This window comes from Emys orbicularis, chromosome 4, assembly GCF_028017835.1.
Source record: "Emys orbicularis isolate rEmyOrb1 chromosome 4, rEmyOrb1.hap1, whole genome shotgun sequence".
In the NCBI taxonomy this organism is placed as follows: domain Eukaryota; kingdom Metazoa; phylum Chordata; order Testudines; family Emydidae; genus Emys; species Emys orbicularis.
This window is the reverse complement of record NC_088686.1, coordinates 18010743-18033934: the sequence shown is the minus strand read 5'-3', so window position 1 is coordinate 18033934 and position 23192 is coordinate 18010743. Positions and strand designations below refer to the sequence as shown.

Genomic DNA, 23192 nt, shown 5'->3' with positions numbered 1-23192 from the left:
GGCTGATGTCCACTATTGGGTGTTCTACTCCATCTACCTCTTGGGAAAGGACCACCCCTAGCCGTACATTCAATGCATCTGTTTGCAATACAAATTCCTTCTCGAAGTTTGCATCTGGGTATCCATAAGACCTATTTTGAGGCAGTGCCCTTAGCTATGTTGGTTACTGGGGCTACTATGATGGCAAAATGCGATATGAACCAGTGATAGTAGCTAGCTAGACCCAGAATGGCCCGAACTTGCCTTTTGACGGTGGGAGTTTTATATGCCTGTAAGGCATGAACCTTATCCACTAACAGATGGATTTTCTCTCCACCGACCATGTAACAGGCTTCCTGTTTTCCTATCATGCACTGGCTGGGTTAGCTGTTAACCTGGCTTCCCTCAGTCACTGGAGAATGGCTGCTATTTTGTCCAGATGGGAATCTTTTCTATAAATTACTATGTCCTCCCAGTATGCCACTGCATATTGATTATGCTATTGGAGTAACTGGTCCAAACGTTGAAAAATAGCCACCGCATTGTGTAACCTGAAGGGCAAGCAGCGTTCACCTTTCTGAAGTCTACACAGAAATGCAGTGAGTCATCTGGCTTTGGAACCAGCACAACAGTATTCATCAAGTCACTTTGGGATTCCTCTATTGTCACGAATGCTAATGTAACCTTGAGGTCTCTCAACAGCCCTTGTCAATTTGTTGGGGACTGGTCAAAGCTCTTCACATATTACTTCACTTGGTTCCATATTATTGTGATGGTGAGAAAAGGACATCTTCCCAGGATGGGCTGAGACTTATCTTTGTAAAAGTGGCCACCAGTTGGAGTATCTGTTCCTTTTGCTTCTGGTTTAAGTTCTCTCAAGGGGTATTGAGCTTTCTTTCAGGAAGTTGTTAATTTGGGGTTCCAGTTCTGGTTTCTCGGGACATGGCATGATGAAGAGATTTTCCCTGGCTTTCGCAAACTTATATGGTAAATTTGGGGAGGGCATGCCCCTTAGTTGTCTGATTAAATAGTCCATTGTTCCTACCTTCTTTATCACCTCATAAGGGCCTTGGCCATCAGCTTTGATTCAGAACTTGGAAAAAGCAGTAGAACTCTGTCACCTGGCTGGAAGGTGCATAGTTGTACCCCTTCATTATAATGTCCCTGTCATTCCTGCACTTCTTTGAAGTTTTCTTTAGTGTAGGCCCCCATAGCCTCCAGTCTCACACATAACTAAGACATATTGTACAAGGTTTTCAGCTCTTGGACCCTAGTTTTCCTATATCTACTGCACCAGGTTTAGTATGCCTCTTGGCTATCACCTATATAGCAGTTCAAATGGTGAAAATCCTGCAGAAGCTTGGGGTACTTGCCTAATGGCAAAGAGTAGGGCCATGAGTAATTGATCCCACTGTCAAGGAGTCCAGAGTAATAAATTTCCTAAGACTTCTCTTTAGCATCTGATTAAATCTTTCCACTAGGCCCACTGTCCGAAGATGATACTCGGATGTACATAATATTTTAACCTTCAGTATACTACATACCTCTCTCGTATATGCTGGTGTCTGGAGGCACTTCTCTAGGAGGCCTATAAGGTTGATGCCTATTCATTCAAAGGGAGTCTCCACCAAGGGAAGAGGTACTAGTGGAGCCCATGGGACTCCTTTGGGGGCCGCTAATTGACATTCAAGGCATGATGCACAGAAATTCTTGACTTCTTTAAGGACCCCTGGCCAAAAGTATCGGGACAGGATCCTAGACTGTATCTTATCCTTCCCAAGGTGTCCCACACATGGGATTATATGTGCTAGATGTAGAAGCTCACAACAGTACACCTAGGGCACTAGTAATTGGTTTGTTTCTCCTGCATCGGCTTGTCCTGGTCTATGTAATATAACAAGTCCCACTTAAGGGCAAAATGAGGGTACTACCATGCCTTCATGGGGTCTGTCACTGCCACTTGCTCAAAGCCTCAGTTTCTTTGTTCTATGCAAAAATCCTAGAAGCCCATTAGCCTCTCTGGTTCCAGTTCGAGAGGGAGTGTCTTGTTTTGGTTCTTCCCCATCTTCTGCATTGCCTGGATCAACTATAGTCTGTGGTCTCCATTATGCCTATGGAGGGGGTAGCCTCTCACCTCTCTTTCCTGTCTATCCACTTCTTTCTATGTAACTTTTTCCTTCTAGGCCAGTACTTAAATAGATTGGGGTCCTTAAAAGGGAACAAGAGCTCTAATGTTTCTGTTGAAGCATCTTCTTCAGGCTCCTGTGTTAAGGGAAACTTCTGTAAGAGTTCTGGAAAATACAGCCAGGCTCAGGCTAATATCACTGGGTAGAGATAATCTGGAAACACATATACCTTCATATGACCTTGGCTCCTGTCAATAGTCAATTTTACTATCATGCTGGGATACCACAGAATATCTCCATGGATGCATTTAGGGGCAACTTCCTCCTTTGCCAGCTTCCCTACTGTTCCCCCATCTGCTCCCCGACAAACAACTGGTCACACCCCGTGTCTATGAGGGCCAGTGTTTCTGAGCCATTCACTTTCCCAGGGTTTTTGCCGGGCCCTATCCTCTCTGTCCACACCTGCCCGAAATTACATTCCACTGAGGGGCAGTTGCAAAACCTGTCCCTGCCATTGACAGGAGTAACACACAATCAAGTCTGTCCACTGTCTTCTAGTGGCCTTGTAATTGTCTTTCTAAGATTCACTGAACCCTTGTTCCTATGTTGGTGTGGGGCATGTGGTTAGTGGGTTGTTTAAAGTTGTAGGCTTGCTGTCTCAAGGGAATCTTACCCATAGACCCTGAGAGGCACATCTATCACCTATCAGGCCCAATGACCAGTCAGGTGTCTGTGTTTTCTTGGGGTTTACCCAAAATGGGACCCCCCTCCTTGGAACTCTGTTTCCTTCTCCCATATGTATGGAGCAGGTATTTCTGTAGCAGAGGGGCCCTGGATGGCTTGAGTAGTCATGTCGTTCCCCCATAAGGCAGGTTACATCCGCTAGGATTACCGGTCAGTGTCTACAAACAGTCTTAGCCCACCAGTGGAAGAATCTCTACAAACTGCTCCATAACTGTGTGTTCTACTATCTGGGGTCCCATTTGAAACTCTAGTTTTAACCAATGCTGGCAGAAGTCCTTTAGTCTTTGGGTGATTGCCTGTGGCCATGCTTTTTGGGGCGGGGTATCTCTTATAGCAGAAACGCTTACAGTAGGTTTCTTCATCTAGACCTAGCTGATACACTATGGCAGCCTTCACCTGTTCAAAGTCCTGACCTGCTGTTTCTTCAAGTCCCCGGTATGCTGCCCAGGCTTCAATAAGGAATGGAGGGAGCTGGATTTCCCACTGTGCCGGGGGCCATTGACAGGCCATGGTCACCCTTTCAAAAGTTACCAAGAAAGACTCCAGGTCATCATCTGTCGTCAACTACGGAAGCGTCAGGGTCGGAGTGGTTCCCTGAAGTGCAGGGGACACATTCACTGTGGCGGGACCCTGAGGAGTATCTGGTATCAGGTCTGCCATCCAGTGCAACAACTGTTGCTGGTGCAATGCCATCTGTTCAAACAGTTGTTGTTGCCTCTGTTGTTGCTGTGCTTGTGAGTCAGCCAGCTATTGCAGGGGCTGATTCAACTCCCTAGCTCTCGGGTATATATCAGTAAAAAGTTAAGAGATTTTGTGTTGCGCTTTATTTATTTTTTTTAGCTTTCCTTTCTGCAGGGACCATTAAAGTCAACCCGCCTTCTGGTACCACTTTGTCAACAGCTCTTTTGAGCAGTCTCTCCAGAAGTCCTAGCTTTCTCCTGACTGGTCTCCCTCTAATCATCTCCCATTAGCCTAGTCCATCAACTTAATTTAAAATGAGTCAATCAGCCCTTAAACTCCAGGGCTTGCATTTTTCCTTTGTCACCCTATCAGTTTCTTGGAGGCAGCCTGGTGTGGGGCTGTTGTGCCTCTACTATCCCAGGCTGTTTTACATCTCCAGGTGGGGGTGCATGCCTACATGATTGGCAATTCTGGCAGCTCGGCTGGGGGGTGGTCAGCCTGATTGCCTGTAAGTGGGGAAAGACGCTCCTTTCCCTTCTGTCTATGCTCAGTATGGAGTTTGTAAACCCCATTACATCTTCCTCAGCTGAAGAGTAACCAGCAGGGAAGGAAACAACCCCTTCCATACCCCTTCCATCCCCTGTTCTGTAATCTGTTTGAAAATATGATGGAGCTGCATTCAGCAGTCATGAGACAGGTGAGTGAGGATACTAGTTTCAACAGCAATATTACATTTTCATTGCAGCCAATAAGCTCTGTCTTGATTTAATCATTTCACTAAATTACCTGCAGTAGAATGTTCGATTGGGAAAAGCATGGTGCCTGTCTGTTTAGTCATGGATTATTAAAAACAGGATTAGGAAGCAGTATCTGTGATGTGTGGATTTCTCTTAGGCCACACAGTTTTGTAAATCCACTTGTAAAACAGTCAGCATGTGATATGTAAATTTATTTAATAAAGTGACTGTTTGCTAATTATTATTTAAGCCCTTTAAGAGACAAAATGTTTTTGGATGCACAAATCAAGTCAATTCAGGAGTGCAGCTCAATGAAATATGCCTTGCATCAAATACAGATCTGGTTTTGGTCAACAAAGAACAAGTATTAACAAGATTAGAAAAGGTTATCAAGCAATATACAAAACTCCTGTAGGCCCTTAGTGAGTTCTAGTGAAGTTGGGAACAAAGCCAGTTGCTGCACCTAGGTGTCTCCATGGTGCAAGGAAGGTAGAGAAGAAGCCCTGCTCTGCTTTAGACTTTCAAGGGAAGTCCAGCCAATCAATTCTACCCCATGTCTTTTTATAGTGAAGGCCTCGGAACCTCCAGCTAACACTGCAGCATTCTGTACATCTCCTCAACAACACAGGCTCCTGCACACACATCAAACCAGTCCGTTGCTCTCTCCACTTGCTTCCAAGGGACTAGAAAGTCAAGGTCTCGGTCCTTATCTTCCAGGCATTCAACGGCCTAAGCCCAGCATAACAAAAGAGCCTACAGCTCCACAATGAAGAGCATGGTCAACAACTCTGTTCTCAGGCACAATGGACATTTTTACTGTAAGGGTATAGGTCACCCATGAAGGAGACAAGAGATTTCTCCAGAGACCAACAGGGACAAACTCACCCAGGAACTAAGGACCATCACTAACCTTTAGCTCTTCCTGCAAGGCATACTTCTTTGACCTGCCTACTCTAACACACACATAGCACCATGTACATTTGAAAAAAATTAAAAACAAAATCCACACTGCATACACAGTTCTCCCCTGGGAGATGATGAGGGAGAAAACAAACCACATCAGACAGATATTCATCACATCCCTCAATGCAGTACTGGAAGGCACTCACCAAATGTAGAGATCTGGGCTGTACAAGAGCCTATATAGAATAGAGGGGAAGATACCACATTGGCAAAATGGTCACTAGTTTTTAACTTCCCTCTTTTTCACTTTATCATTGTTTAATAAAAACAAAATGTTCTAGTTTTTCTTTCTTCTGATGAAACATTTTCCCTGATTAGGCTGTTGCCAGTTCTAAACTGCTGGGTCTGATAAGATGATCTTTAAATTTTCTCTCATTTAACAATGTTTACATTGGACCATTAATAGCTCTTTTATAATATTAATGCTGTCCATACTAGTACATTAGAAACTCTTTAAACAGTAAGTAAGATCAGTGATAAATATCCAGTAAGCAGTTATTCTGATCATTCTTTTGGACTATGATGATAGGTTTTGAGAGAATGCTGCTCCAACTTGAGAGAATGTCAAGATTCTCATGGACCTGCCATTGACTTATCTAAGCACTCCCACTCAGACAAGTTATTGATCAAGCTTCAAGGTGTATTAAGTCTTTTTTAAAACAAACATATGCCTTGCAGACAAAACACTCTAGCAGATGCTCCATTTCAAAAAAAAAAAAAAAAAAAAAAAATCACATACATGCGAAGAACTGAAAAACTTTGATTGGTGGAATCAAGAGTTTCCTAAAGTAGTGCTGAAAGGCTCTTTTCATTGAAAGCTGTCTACAATAGTCCACTTATTAAATTAATCGCAATATTTTACGAATACCATGATTGTTATAATGCCAAAAGCAAAGAGTCCTAAGTGCAGCTGCATACATAAAAAACAACTATGACAGACCCACCAGAAAACAACACTTCTACGCACACTGCTGCTCTATGTTGCTGCTTCAAGCTCAATATGTTTTTAAGCAGTCATCAAACAATCAGAGATCTATACTAAAATCAAAAGAAAATTGAACTATAGTCAGCAGGGTTTTTTTCCAATTTGTTTGCAATCAGCTAAAAGTAGCTTTAATAGCAGAAGCATCTGTATATCTTATAGACTTCTAATAAAATAATTATTGTTAGTAACACCGTTTAAGAAGTTATACTATTTATTTTATTTTCTCCAAGTGTTGAATTAAAGCTTACTTTGTTCCTAAGTGTAGTTTCTGGTCACCATCTAAGGACACTGATGATCCCAATGGCAATAATTCTGTTTACTTTCTGAAAAAGTAATCCACTAGCTAAACTGTTTTGGAGTTTGCCTCAGAAAGGATTAAGTAAAATCGTGGTCCCATTGAAGTCAATGGCAAAAATTCCATTGACTTTAATGAGGTTAAGATTTCAACAAATATATAAAAATATACAGTAGAACCTCAGGTTTTGGACTTTAGTGTATTACATGTCTGTTATACTACGTAGTATTTTTAATCAATATGAAGCTCAATAAAACATCCTATTTACTACTTTTCAAGTTAATTGTACTTATTACCTAATGATAAAATACCTACCAGGGATAAGTAAGTTTTAAAGGTTCGAGTTACAACTGGAGAAGATTTGTGAATTCCATTAGTTTCACACAGATTTTCAGAATACATTTACACATCTTTGGGGGGAAGGGTAGGAGAGAAGTGATGCTTAATGATTATCCAGTATTAGAATTAAGCATAAAGTGATATAATTTGTAATGTAGATTATTAAGATACTTATGCTAAATGTTACCAAACTCTCAGTAATCTAATTTTGAACAAGCTACCTTCCATCCTATTTCCTCCTCTAAATATGAGACTGTCTGACACTGAAGTCCTTAGAGACTTTTTACTATTACAACATATTAGGACTTTCTATACTATTTCTATTTTTCTTTAACCACAGCATGTGCAAAAATCACTCACTGCTATGGTTACTGACAAGAATTGTTTTCTTAATTAAGAATGTGTATAAATGAAATAAATCACTTCACTTGCTGAAACTACAAAAACTGTGCATTTAGACAAACTTTACGTGAGACTTTTGCAATTGCAGTATGGAGAAGGACTAGTGAATAGCATAATGGAATAGATGCTTTTTGTGATTACTAATAAAGTATTTAACAAATCACTGTTTTCATATTGTAGAAAGGTGCTTCTGTATTAATTATGTTTGTTTATTAAATATATACATTGATCTTGACCAGCCTTACATACTACAGTATGCATCTTGCTTTGAAGTAAAAAGCTCAGACTTTTAAACCCTCAGTAGAAGTGTTATTTTCTATATGCACTGAACCCTTTTTTTCCTATTCAGAAGATATCAATTGTATAGCCCTAAAACACATTGACATCCAGAGTACAATATTTTTTTTAAGGGGGATGGGGGGAGGGTTGAAAATGGAGAGAAGCAGGTTCTACAGAAAATACTTACAAGGTTAATAACTGTGTGTGACATATACAATATCCATATGTGTCTCTCACAGAGTACACACATACGAAATATTTTTATATACTGTATTACACAGTCAGAGAAACAGCTAGATATTTAAAAGATAAATAGATGTCAGAATTCGAAGGTTCAGATATCTTCAAAGGCATCCTTGAATATATGCAAAGGGACTTTTGAAAAGCATATTAATTTGAGATTTTATTTTGCATTTTAAGGGTTTTTTTAACATATGTCCTTCATTCATGCAAATGTAAAAAACTCTAAAATATATAAAGGAATACAAAAAATATGAAAGAGGTACTTTTAACACAGGATTCTCAGCAGATGACAAGCCATTAAGCTTTCACCTTTGAGTAATTATGATGACTGTGATGTCTCTTTTGTATCTCCATTTTTTAATTAGAATCTTTAATGTGTTTAACAAGCAATTCTTCCATCAATCTTTGATGTGTTTTACTTGTAAAGCAATGACAGTTTGCAGTTCAGTCTCCTTAAAGTTCCAGAGAAACCATTTTCCACTCACTTGCTTTGAAAGCCATTAAAATAACTTGATGAAGAACAGCAGCAGGGGGCTAATGGAAGCCAAGGCTTAGTAACAATCTTTAGATTTCTCCCTAAGACTTTCTCACAGGCACTTCTCACAAAGATCGTTAAGACCTTTCATCCTCCTGCCCTCCCCCACTATCAACAAAACCAGCACACAGTTAACAGACGCAACTAGCTCCATGTTTTCATATTTTCTTATTACCTTTACATTTAAAAAAGCTAAAAGTTCATCTGTTTTCCGTAACACAGACCAACTCTTCATCTTCCCATCTGAGAAAGCTGAAAATGTAGAACGGTTCAAGCAGCAGCTTCTCCTAACTTACCACCTATACTGAAGATATGGGTACGAAGCAACACATCTGCTACCTAACAGAGAAATATAAATGACAACTTGAACTTGAGTGATTTGCTTATGTATATTCTGATTGTTACTGAAGTATTTTGGGAAAAGGACAAAGGACAAAAGGCTCCCTATAAATGCAACATAATACTTTAAATACATAGATTTATTCCAAAGAAGCAATACTGTCAAATGATCTCTAAGTAGCCTAAACAAATGTTGAACCTGAAGCAAACTGGGAGTTCTTCAGATTGTGATTTGGTCCAAATGTAGTGATAGGGTTATGTTGGGCACTGAAACTAAACAGTACTAAAGCATACTTTATCTGTCTAAGTATGTTGTACTGTGTTCATAACCATTGTATCTGAGCACCTTTTTCATGTTACTACTCTAATACACCTGTTCGGAGTACAATTCTTCTTAGAATTTCCGGAAGAGAAAGACTGTTTAAGCTATTGCTCCACTCAAGATACAGTATATAACATTTTGGCAACAGGAATGGCTACTCTCCCTGCAACAGGACCTTGGAGCACATGCATGCATCCCAATGTGCCTGTTACCGCCCTGGGGTCCTTTAAAACTGGGAGCTATAGTTGTAGGGCACATGACTAGGAGCAAGCATATGACCTACAGAATGCCAGATATAAGATTTCTTATCTCTAGGACAGGGGCACAGACATGAGAGACTCAAGGTCAGGGAAGTTCAGTCAGGGTTCCTCCCCTGTTAGTCACCCCTCCCTTGCTACTGTGAAGTGTGTGTCCTCTCCCCCCACCAACTTGGCAGAAGTTGGAAAAGTCTGAGGTGGTTAGTACCCAGTATTTCAAGTTTATTTGCATCTGTTTTGGAACACTTGTTTGAAAGTAAAGCCAGCCCTGAGGAAAGGGTCCTGGATTGCACAGTTGTTCCCCAGTCGGTGAGTTGGCTCACAGCTACACTCTCACATCATCTCAGTTTCTACCCTGGCTTAATGAGCCTGTAGTGCCTTCTACAATCTGGGAAAATATTTCATTTAGTGGGACAACTGCCTAGAAGTCTGGAAACAAGCTTTACTGATACCCTCTGTGGGTACCAAAGGCTTGCATATATTTCACACATTTCTTCTTCTTGATAAACTAATATATTACTCCAGTTTCAAATTTCAAGAACTTTTTCAGGCCTCAAATGAAAGTGGCAGAAGTACACAAATCAGCATCCATGTTTCTTAGAAGCTACACAAAGAACATATTTGCCAGTCCATTGGCTTTGCCTAACTGGCTATATCACGAACAAAGGAAATGGATCCAGCAAGAAGTAGCAACAAAAATAATAGTTTTGTGGCACAAAAAGCCCAGGAAGTGCCACATAGTTATTCTGAGAAATAATTGTAGATATCTGCAACATGCCCCACCACTATGTTATGTAGATACCATGTACTGCAAACAAATTAAAAAGCATCAAAGCACCATCTAAAATAACCATGACTTCCATCTCTTCATCATTTTAGGCTGTCAAAATAAGTACCTGTGATATTATTATTGGTTTAGCAGTAAGTGTTCTGTAGTTTGTTAAAAGTATCACTGAAGAATAAACATTTAATAAAGTCAAAATCAACAGCTGTATTCCCTCCTTTTCTGCATTATTTTTCAAACAAACTGGAATGTTTTGTTTTTTACGGAAGGGTGAATCTTTCCCACATTTATATTTAACATTTTCGGAGAAAGAATAGCCCTCACCTTTAGGAGTTTGCCCTCATTTCCCTATAATGTATTCATCACCACTCAGCACATCTGTCCTAGCAAATCCTATTTCCTGTTCTATTCATGAGGCTCAGCAACCTGGAGCTTTAATGATTGCTGCCACACTTTTCCCATGGCCTTCTCACCTCTCAGTCCCCCCCCCACCCCCCCAAGTACCCAGCTCCCATTGTTTATCATCTGTTCTCCCCTGCTGCAAACTGCTGTCAGATGTTCACTTATCCCTAATCTTACTCACTGCCTTTGATATTCTTTCTAATCCAACAACCTGTCAACTGGGGCATCAGCCCATGTCCAGACCAGCTGCTCTGTCACAGGCCTTAAGGTTCCCTCTCAGCTTCATATGCAACATTTGAAGGATTTTGACAGAGCACGCACAATGTGAAACAGATAATTAATGTTGTTTTGATCAGCGATCATGGCTTTCGTGTGACACTAGTTGACCACTAATGAAAAGTACGCTTTAGTTTGTTTAAACTTCAGTATTACTATATTAACAAGACCTTGGTCTATGTTTAAGGGACAACATGTTGAAAGCTAAGTTCTTGGAGATCAGGGAATGCTGCTTTATTTAGCTATAAATTATGTAGAAAGATTAATTCACACAAAAATTTAAGTCAGATAGTTATTTTACATATTCTGGGGAATAAAAAAATATAATGTCCCTGTTTGTGCTAAATCATCATTTTCTACATAGCGTTTTCAAAGCAAATAATTTAAAAACATATGAGTTGTGGCTGCAAAATGTAAAAAATGCATATTCAATATAACTAGCCATTTACATGTAATTTCTTATTATTAAAACTGTTTTCAAGGTATAATCACAATGTGCTATACTCATCTAATATAAAGCATTAAAATCTGTTTTTCTGTCTTTACATTTTACACGATATTCCCACTTAGAGAAGATTTTATAACTTCCAGAACATCCAAATCCACTGTAAAGGTTTGTACACTACTGCTCATCATCTGTATTAAAACGTACACCATATGTATACTGCTACATGCTACACTGCTTCAGATGACAGAATTTTTTGTACTGGGAAATGATAAGTAGCCATTTTTACTTATCTCTAACCAGACATGTATTTTTAATCTCATTTGAAAAATTACAGACATATACGGGTACATTTCTCCGAGCTAGCTCAATTTATATTAAAAAAAAAATCACGAGTCATAATTTAAACAAAACACAAATTAAAGATTGTACAAAAAATGTGACGAGAATACTACTAGGAGTATACAAAACACCAGTCATTTTTTTTACATAGCAACTGTAATAAAAATCTACATCGGATGTTGTAAAGTGGCTCGTTTTCTCTGGACCTGATTATTTCCATCCTGGGGCCTGTGTACATGGGGACACTCAGGAAAATTAATTCAAATTAACTAAAGGTGTACATTTAAAGTGGATTAGTTAAACCTCATTAAACCCCTGTGCGCACTCTCTTTTAGCATTCAAGTGGCCTTAATTTGGTTTAATTTACGGTAGGTCTACAGTACAGCCACTACAGTAGAACAGTTACAGTGCTGCAGGTGTGCCACTATAGTGTAGATGTGTGTAGATGCTGTAGTGTGGCATAGTGTAGACCAGTGGTTCCCAAACTTTAACAGTCCGCGAACCCCTTTCACTAAATTGTGAAATCTCGTGAACCCCCTCCTAAAAAAGAATATTTTCAGGGATTTAAGATTAAATTTCCTCAGTGTGATGGATGCCCCAACTACCGGCCCCGCTCTTCCTGGGGCTCGGGCTGGGGTTCGGGCTGCCGGCTCCCCTGCTGACGGGGGCAGGGCTCGGGCTGCCAGCCCCAACTGCCCGGCCCCGCTCTTCCTGGGGCTCGGGCTGCCAGCCCTGCATGGGGAGCACTGGGGTTCGGGCTGCTGGCTCTCCCGCTGACCACCAGGACTCGGGCTGCCAGCCCCAACTGCCCGGCCCTGCTCTTCCTGGGGCTCGGGCTGCCAGCCCCCCGCGGAGCACTGGGGTTTGGGCTGCCGGCTCCCACGCTGACCGCCGGGACTCAGGCTGCCAGCCCCAACTGCACGGCCCCGCTCTCCCTGGGGCTTGGGGTGTCTTCCCTGCAACCAGGTCCCACCTGCTGTCTCCAATACCCGGGGTCCTCTGTCCGCCATTAGTGATTTTTTTCTGGCGAACCCCCTGTAACGTTCTGCAAACACCCAGGGGTTCGCAAACCCCAGTTTGGGAACCACTGGTGTAGACACTTCCTATGTTGATAGAAGGAGTTTTCCTTTCTTTGTAGTCAATCCACCTCTCTGAGACGTGATAGCTAGGTTGACAAAAGAATTATTCTGTTGATTTAGCTGTGCCTACACCAGGGCTTAGGTCTACCAAACTATGGTGCTAAGGACACATCATTTTTCACAGCCCTGAGCAACATAGCTAGGTCGGTCTAATTTTTAAGAATAGACCCAGCCTTAATTTGGAAGTGAATTAAGATAAACCCAATTAACACCACTTTAATTTTGAATGAGAGTGTACACACAGGAGTTTAATGCAGTTTAACAAACCCACTTTGAATTCACACCTTTAGTTAATTTGGATAAATGTTTCTGCATGTACCCATTTAGACAAGCCCTTAGCAATCATTATTCTGAAGTGGAATAACCCGAGCCTAACCATAGCATATGGGTGAAATACATTTACTAGCACTCAACTGTGCAGTTATTTCACAGTTATTCTAAACTTTGGAGTCTGATTTGCATAAGTGCATAGCTGTTTCTCAATAACCAATATGCCAGTTCCTGTGCTCTGGCTACTAATGGCCTTTGGACATTAAATCAGAACACCATTGTTTGCTTAATTAATTTATTTCTAAAATGTAGAGATTTGTAAAAATTGTATACAGAGAATGTATAGTGCAGGCTTGAACCTGCATTACTGTAATTACTGGCACCTTTGCTATTGGCTTCAATGAACGCAAAGTGAATTCCTGCTCTCTGATCAGCTGTTGCCCTCATAACTCCACACCCATATGTCCACAACAAACAATTCTACCTCAGGTTTCTCACTGCCTTCCCAGCCTATTATTCCCAACAATCTCTCAACTCTCACATCCCCTAAAGATCCTGCTTCCTGAGGAAGCCTAAGTTATCTCACCACACTCACACAAGTACACTTATTTTTAATATTTTTATCATCTTTATAATTTGAGATTGCTGCTCCCTATTTGTAGCTAAGTAACATGAAAAATGATTATACTCCATTGTATGCAGATTGCAATCTCTTACATGTAGAGGTTGTCTCTTCTTACTGTTCTGTAAACTGCCTACCATTCTCTTGGGATTATACAACTAAACAGACACAATAGATGGAGTTCAGTTAATTTGTTTCATTCGGTTGCATACATTAAATCATTAGGAGCAAGATTCCCAATTTAAGATGATATTTACTGTTAAGAGTTTGTTAAAATTAAGATAAAGGCTATGCTTAACCTAAAAAGCTGGAAATTTCTGTCACTGCTAACCAATCTCTACATTACCAACCATTACCTTCTAACTGTCTCTAAGCTGTTTCACACTAGGAACAGGTGCAAGGCTGGTGGCCAAAGTGTGTTGAATGAAAATAAACCTTCATTACAGCACACACAAAAATACCTTGATGTTTCCCTTCTACTACTTCTCTGACTTTCCAAATTTTCTTCATATTTTCCCTTCAGCAACTCCCAACCACATCCCATGCTAAAATAATTTTGAAATTTGAATACCATTACATCAGAAGTCTGTGGCAGTGCCATGAATAGATCCAGGTCCCCTCACTTCTACTCCCAATCCTGTGCCTTAACTTAAAGACCACCATTCATCTAAAATACAGTATATGCTCATGCCGCTGTGAAAACTATAACTTCAAGGTTCCTTATGTTCATGCATAGAAAATACGATATGATGTCATTTCAGCCAAAATGCTGTCTTATTATTATTTTGCATTTAATATTATCGTGAGTACAAGAAAGGGTGAAGGAATTCAGAAAAATTCTGCAAAAGAAATAACACCATCATCCTTAACATGATCGCTTTGACAAATGAACACTTCCTAATAGTGGAGTCTTTGAAGATTTAACAGACCAGTGCTACTTGTTTGAACAGGTTACCTAAAATTCTGTTTATTATTTTCACAGCAACATTTTAACTGTCAAACTAGAAAAGAACGTTCTATGTTTAACAAAAAGCAGAATGAAGCTTCAGAAAACGTTTTAGGCAGCTGGGAACATTCATGCTACTATATAAAAATTATTTCTAAATGTGGAATTAGTTAGTACAGTATAATAATAATAAATAACAACAACAACAACAACATCAACATCAACTTAGTGCTTTTCATCTTCAAAGTTCTCAGGCCATTAATGAGGCCCCAATCTTGCTTCCCCTGCATGGAGCTCCTTGCAGAATTGGGTCTTAATCCTCATGTCCCAGTGAGATAGGTAAATCTTAAATCCCATTTTAAAGTGTGGAAACACAGAGACTAAGGGACTTGCTCAAGGCCACAGAGGAAGTCAGAGTCAGAGCTCTTAGAAATCAGGAATCCTTGTTCGCAGTCCACTGTTAAATTACACCCAACTCCCTTATTACATGGGGCATTTTCTGCTCACTACACAGTACACCATGGATTCAGATCCACAACATTGTCTTAAAAAAAAAAAAAGAATTTTAATAACTTTAAATGTTTTTATTCCCTTAAAAGTAAAAGAAAAGGCCACACATTAAAAAGATTTTTCCCACTTCCATTTCCTTTTTATGTATTGTATGTTTAACTCAGGAGTGAATGACTGGAAACATTAGTTAATCAATATAGAACCAAATGACAAAGCCAAACACTAAACCATCTGAAGCTCTGAAAATAGAGTAAAGCTCACATAAGATTAAACAAAGTTGCTTGTTACAATTGGTCCCCTTATTTGATTAAACTTCACTAGATCCTAACTGGCAACATAGAACAATTTTTCTGGGTTGTCATAAGAACATAAGAGCTGCCATACTGGGTCAGACCATAGTCCATCTTTCCCAATATCCGGTCTCTAACAGTGGCCCACACCAGAACTTCAGGGGGAGCGTACAGAACAGGGCAATTATGGAGTGATTCACCTGTCTTCCATTCCCAACTTCTGGTAGTAAGAGATTTAGGGTCGCCCTGAGCACGGGGTTACGTCCCAGATAGGGTGACCAGACAGCAAATGTGAAAAATCAGGACAGGGGTGGGGGGTAATAGGAGCCTATATAAGAAAAAGACCCCAAAATTGGGACTGTCCCTATAAAATCGGGACATCTGGTCACCCTAGTCCCAGACCATCTCAGCTAACAGCCACTGATGGACCTATCCTCCATGAAGTTTTGAACTTATCTAGTTCTTTTTTTAATGCAGTTATACTTTTTGCCATCATAACATCCCATGGCCATCATTCAAATAGATGCTTGTTTACCATTCCATCTAGCACAAGCTTGTCCATATATACTTTAAAATTTAAAATTGCAGTTTATATTAGTCTAGCCTGTGCACTTCCAAAAGTTCCTTGACAGATCATATACTAAAAATTAAATGGTAGGAAGCAGTGATGACAGCGGTCTTGTCAAAACAGGCTTCTAAAACAAAGCCCATGTCAGGGAGTTAGTGTATGAACTAGGATTAGAAGTCAAGAGATTCTGGTTCTCAGTCATGTGCTTAGCACACTAGACCACATCTCTCTCTTCAAAGAAATCAAATCATAAGAAATATGTAGTGAATAAATGTACTATACTGAAGGGAATATAGTCCCCAAGGGAAACTCATTTTCTGAAACACATCAGGGCAACTTTCTGCATCAGATATTTTTGGCCTTGGTTACACTATGAAAGCAAGCAAGTTCAACAATGGCTTTTGAGCATGGCTGTGTCCCTGATTTAAAACTAAACGTGGTCCAGCCTGCATGGACAAGGCTATACCTGCAGGCTAAATTGTAATTTAAGTCATCTAGACCTCAAATTAAGTTTAACCACTGTTGTCTGACTTGATTGTTTTAGTTGTGGAGATAGGACCAGAAAGATTCAGGAATTTACAATTGAATCTCCAGCCAAATACTGTAATCTTTAGATGGAACAATTAAAGATCACTAGTGACGTTCTGGAGGTACCTAGAGTTCATCAATATTTAAAGGTAATCCGTGATCAGAAACTTTATTTACAAGAATTCTTTATATTTTCTATTTGTGCAGGAAGACACTATTTGTGATATGCAGAAGTTCCCAACTTCAAAATGTTCCCTCCTACTCTGTCCCTGTCTATTTGATCACCTCCTGCTTTTCCTTTTCCAACACTCCAACTCCTAGTCTTACATATATCTCCTCCACACACACGACTCCTCTTTATTCCTTAACGAGCCTCTCTAAGAGCAAGTCTTCACTACAAAATTAAGTCGACTTAAGTTATGTCAACGTACAGCCACCACACTTCCATTGACTTAACTGTGTGGGGCACTAACAGCTGGAGCCCTGCCTGCCCTGGGGCCCACACAGACACTGCATCACCCTAACTACATCAACCTAAACGCTATGCCTCTCACAGAGGTGGAGTTATTAGGTCAGTGTAGTGGGCAACTTACATCAGTGGAAGCAACATAGTAATGTAGACACTTACAGAGTTAGGTCGACATAAGCTGCCTTACAGTTGACGTAACTCCATAGTGTAGGCCAGGCCTAAAAACAAACAAAAGAAAGGATAAAAGGAATGAAGAGAAGTAGCTTGGCATTGCTAATTTCTGAAGGGACTGGGTTCTGCTGTATTTGCTACAGTCATGGACCTCACTAGGTCAATACTGAGACTGGAGTGACCACTACAGTACATTTAATTAGAGAAAAAAAATTGCTGTTTGTAAACCTATTTACTGAACAGATTCTGCAGGGAAAAACACAGTATGTTACAGTAGCAGATACTAATCTCATTTTATCAGGTGTACTCTTTGTATTGCTGAGGGCTCTAATTCTCAGGGATCTTTCGAAAGGTGGTTCATGTTTATACTGACATAATAAGGAAAAGGATTTCCTATTACCACTTCCATTGCTTCCCACATGCAGCTGCTGTAAAGTTGGCCGTTGATGGCAGTTTCATAACTTTTGATGATCTAGACAATCATTCAACTTTACTCCAATTACTGCAACAAAATGACTTTTTTACATGACATTACTCAAGAAGTGAGGTCCAAATTGATTAGTATTTAGTGAGAACTGCAAAGAAAATCAAATTGCTGCAGGCAGCAGTGTTTCAGCCCTAATCAGTACCAAACCAATGCCCAAGCACTGGCAATAGGGGGCACTATAATTCAGTCTTTCAGATGAGAAATAAAACCAAGGTTCCGAGTCTGACCACTGCATACATGACCACTTGCAGACCTTTACAAAACCCAATGGCACTTTTTGCAAGGGCAGGTGTATTTTGGCCTATTTCCAGTTTACAATGAAAGTACCAACTTCAATTTCAATCAGATATGGTATCTGCCTTCACTTCCAGTCCTAAACTATTATGTAGGTTGCTGTGCGCTGTTAAACAACAGCTGCATTCTACCTCAGAGGTGACTGTATTTCAGTGGCAGGTGGATCAAGTGGTTCCTGTTTACACAGCAAATGTAAAGTGCTTGGGGAGGAAAGGTGCTGTATATAGGAGTAGATTCATATAAAAGACCATAATTAACATGCATTATAAGACTACTACTGCACTCTTCAGGACAATATTACTGCTGCCACATAAATACCACAAGCCATCATAATCACGAAAAACCTGCCTGAGAAGAAATTGTGATGGGACGCTCGTGCCTTGTTCAGCTATTAGGAACAACTAAAGTCACCTCTTCTGGTGTTTTGTTCAAGCTCATTCAGATGTCAGTTATTTCCAACCTTCCCCACCTCCTCCTGATTTGAATTGACACAGCTGGGAGAACAACGAAAACACAGAGACAGAGCCCAGTGTCCGCAGGAGGGGCAGGGGCGAGAAAGGGGGGCGCAAGGGAGCCTGAGCTGAGTGGGACCCTAGGGGCAGGGAAAGAGATTTGGGAGGGACCTAGTGCGAACGGGGCAGGACCGCAGGAGGCTGCGGGGGGAGGGCACCATTCCGCCACGGGCCAGGCCGCATTTCCTGGCAGGGCAGCGCTCCGGCGCGCTCCTAGGCCCAGCTGTATCCGGGGCTTCCGCACGCAACAGCTGCCGCCCGCCCGCCGTGCCGCAGGAGCCGGGACTCACCTGCCGGTAGCGGAGCCGGTAGGGCCGCAGGTACTGGGAGGAGGCGCAGGGCGCCAGCTCCAGCTCCTCTATGGCCTCCATCTGCGGCAGGAGCGGCCCGGCCTCGCCTCGCCGCGGCCGCGGGAACCGGGGCGTGACTGCGGGCAGCCTCCGGGCGCTCCCCCCCGGCCTGCAGACTAGCGCGGCAGCCTCCGCCAGAGGCAGGGAGTCAGCGCGGCATCGCGCGCAGCCCGCGAGCCAACCGTCCAAGGCTAAGGCGAAAGGAACGTCCTCCCCTCGCCCCCCCCAGCTGTCCTCAACTGAGGGGGAACTGAGACCCCCCAGCTAAGCGGCAAGGACCACCTCCCCCACAAAACCGTCCAGCTAAGGGGGAAGGGGAGTTTTCTCTCACATTGCCCCAGAGGGAACTGAAACCCCTCTCCCTCCCCCCGTGCACCCAAGCACATGTCTACACGGGGTGGTGAAATCCTTTTCCCCAGTGGGGTCAGGTCAATGGCAAAAATGCCATCGGCTTCAGTGGAGCCTGGATTTCAGCTGCTGTGTTTTCCAAGCCCCCTTCCTTCACTGGCTAGGGGCACGTCTACATTATGGACACAAGCCGCTGCGGTGTAGGCCAGTGGTTCTCAAACTTTTTTTCCTGTGGACCACTTGAAAATTGCTCAGGGTCTCGGCGGATCACTTAATGATCTTTCCAAATGTTTGTACCGTTAGCTAGCTATTGTAAAGCGCTTTGGATAAAAGCGCTATATTAAAAAAAAAAAACCTTAATTTTTTTTGTTCCACAACTCACATTTTTAATATCTGTAGTCTTACCTTTCTAATGCAATGGATGTGCCCTCTCTCCCCCGCCACGGCGGCAGCCCCCAAGCTGGGGCTGGGAAGGAGGCCATCTCTCCCCAGCAGCCCCAGCCCTGGAGCTTGGGAAGGTCGCCTCTTTCTCTGGCTGCCGCAGCCCCGCACATCCCAAATTCCCCCAACCCCCTCTTCTCACCCCACTACCCCCTATTCCCCCCAAGGCCACCACCTTACCTTACAAGTGCATCTTCTCCAGGGTCCAGGCGCCTAATTAGTGGAACCACGCCTGCATGGCTCCACTAATTAGATGGGAGGCTCTTTCTTCTCTCGTGTATGGCTGCCCAGGTGCGCACCTTAGAGGGAACTATCCACGGACCACCTGAATGGAGCTTTCAGACCACTAGTCATCCATGGACCACAGTTTGAGAACCACTGGTGTAGACACTTCCTGTGTCGCTGGAAGGGGTTGTTCCATGGATGTAGGACCTACATAGGCAATCCACCTCCCTGAGCAGCAGTAGCCACCTCCCTGATTCCTTAGGTCAGTTTAGCTCCAGCATGCAGGGGTGAATTTTTCACAACTTTGAGTGATGCAGCTAGGTCTAATTAATTGTTAACTACAGACAAGTCCTCACATGAGTACTCCCACTGAAATGGCCTCATTTGCTTAAAATAAAATGTGTTTGTGAGTATTTATGGGAAATGGGATCAGGTCCCAAAGCTGCACCCCAATACACTACATGTTGCCTTCTGAAAAATACATCTCCACCCAAAGACACAACGTGTCACCTTCTCACAAACATCCCTTCAAAATACACACATTCCCATGCACCACTGATTACGTGTCACAAAAACACAAAGATATATTTCTCTGCACATTTTCCTTGGATATAATCCCCACGTCCCAGGCTATGCTGGTTTTGAACCTTCTAACATAGATATGTATCTTAATAATGAAGCTATTAAAAATTGCTTCTGTCTCTTGCTTTCCTTAATCTCTGAACAGACTTGTGAATATCCACATCCTATATGCAAAACAGGGATGTAGTAGAGACCCAGGGGGGTTCAATCTTATACTCTTACGGTTCACAAAATATCATACTTATTTGTGAAGTAATTTTTTTAAATTGATGTTAAATTTCAGAACTTAATATTTTGGTATACCAGCTTCATTTTGTCACCTTTGTATAAAACTGTAGGCCCTGATCCTGCAAAGACTAGCACATGTGTTGTGTTTAACTTTGTACACAAAGGCCAAGAAAAAGAAAGCTGAGAATCTCACAAAATAACATGATTCAGGAGCTGGAGCTTTAAGAAAAAACTCCACATATTGCAAGACTTGTGGTAAAATTGCTGCCTACTACTAGTAAATTCATTATACTTTAATTACAAGATTTATTGTGCAAAAAATCCATTGCCAATTAGCCAAAAAGCTGCATCTTACAACTAAGTAAACTGTACATTTCATGTCTCTGACATATTTGCTTAAGCCTACAATTAATTGGGGGGGGGGCGGGTTTACAGGTGTCCTCCTAGACAGAGCTTATTGCTTTTGTCATGAAATACAATTACTTTAAGTGTTACCAACACCAAAGCCAAAAGTTATGTTTTAGACAGTAAGAATTAATTATGCAAGTGACCTAAAGTCAATTGTATAATTTGCTAGTTTACTTCAATGTCACAATCCACATAACCTACCTCGTTTATTATATTTTTGCAAGTACAATACAGGCAGAAATATCTTAAATTCTTCACTGCAATGCAATGGTTAATATATACACATACAATCAACCAATAATAAATTCAAACTTTAATTTCCAATTTTCAGCCTTTTTAAATGCTACAGTGTTGTGATGGTGATTATGGAGTAATGACAAAACTTTATAAATAATACTACTTGGTACTTGTACTATACAGTTATTTTATTTCAAAGTATTTTATAAACAGAAACAAATCTTTTTCTTTTACTGGTATCTATTTTGTCTGATTTTTTCTTTCTAATTCTAAGCAGATATCATTGATCTTATGGCCTATATACTTTATAAGAGTGACCCATATTTACTCACTATTTTTGTTATTGTGCATTGGACTTGTAAGCTATTTCAGTAATATCACCTCCAGTTCATGTTATTTTAATTTATATAAGTATATTTATAAAACATACTATCTGGAGCCTGTGTGATTTTTTAAAATAGCTTACACTGGATGACTCTTGGTCCCCACTAAACTATATACCACCCTCAGACTCAACACCTGTTGGTAAAGCCCTGAGAAAAGAAAAGGGCCTTACACAATGCCTTTGAGGTCAACAGATGGGTTTCTGGTGCTTTGGGAATTATAGGCATGTGTTCATTTACAAGACTAGGAGTCAGGAGAGCTGGATTATTACATTCCTAGTTCTGTCACAGTCTTGGGGCAGATCCTGAGCTGATGTACATGGTCATAGCACCATTTACCTCAATGGCACTATGACAATTTTACCAACTAAGGGTCTCCCACCCTGTGTGAATTTTGGACAGAATTTAGGGTCCAGTTCTATTCTAATTGAATCTGTGGCAAAACTCTCATTGACTTCAATGATGCAGTGAAATGTCTCTCAGCCTCAGTTTGTTCATGTATAAAATGTAGATAATAAGCATTGTCTACAGTGTACGGCTGTTGTGAGGCTAAATTTGTTAATATTTATAAAGTGGTTAGAGTTCTTTAAATGGAATATGAGCAAAAATATTATAATTGCATTTGTACTTGCTTGAAGCTATTTGATTCAAAAACATGTTTTTTGTGAACATTGAGTAATCTGTTTTGGAATAAAAAACTATAACAATATTGCAAAAACTAAAATATCTTCATATTCACTTCAGTGTAAAAGGCAAGGTAATAAAATTTCATTGTTATTAAATATAAAATACCTTGTTGTTGCAGTATTTGCTGCATGTGAAATGGAAGTAACATAAACACCAATCTTCTCTAGTAGAAGAATAAACAGAAGTTTTATTAGATTCATAGATTCCAAAGAAGGGACCACTGTGATCATCTAGTCTGACTTCACTATTCCCATCTACCAAAAAACATTCTTATTAATCATCCGTCTCATGTTTTTTTAAACAGATCATCATTAGATTTGAAGGTCTGCTAGTTTTACCAGGAGTTTGGCTATCAATACACAACAGAAGGCTAGGTTCTCTTTCATGTTTTTGATACTCCCAATACTGATTTAACAGCATTAGGTTTTTGAACAACAGAAGCTCACAATTTGTCATGGTTATTATCTCTGTGATTTATGTTCACTTTCCATACAACCTTAAGGCAGATGTCTGTGTGCACAACTATTCGGCAATCACCACATAACTCAAACTATTTTGTCAATATATTGATTGCACTAGGACAATATTCTGATATGCCAGCCATCTGTTTATTTTTGCCTTCTAATCTAATACTTTTTTGTTACATCATCTACAAAGTTTATTGCCATCTCATATAATAGTAAGAACCTTACCAATATGACTAAAATGAGAGGAGTCTTTGCTATCATAAAATTTACTTAGTGATAAATTATTTACCTTTTATATTACAGAGCAGTTACCGTCAATTCTAATAAAATCTTAATATTTTGTCACTCATATTATGGGACTGAATAGTATTATATTTTAAAATATATATGTTGTAATGAATAAACAGCAATGTATTATTAGTTGATTTACTTGGATTATATAATTTGAAAAACATTGGTTAAATTTATCCCTATCATAACTCCATTTGCATAGATGGAATTACACCAGACATGAATTTGTCCATATGTATCCCTTTGGTCAAAATAATCTACAGA

At 40.6% G+C, this 23192-nt stretch overlaps 1 protein-coding gene across 1 annotated transcript in view; it reads right to left on the bottom strand.

The window, feature by feature from the left end:
• The window catches only part of NUDT14 (nudix hydrolase 14), an 88760-nt gene extending 70078 nt beyond the window's left edge, over nt 1-18682 (bottom strand). Inside the window, exon 1 of the mRNA XM_065404247.1 lies at nt 18572-18682. Within this exon, the coding sequence (XP_065260319.1) occupies nt 18572-18652 (81 nt within the window). The 5' untranslated portion in view covers nt 18653-18682. The remainder of the gene's footprint in view (nt 1-18571) is intronic.
• Between the last annotated feature and the right edge of the window lie 4510 nt (nt 18683-23192).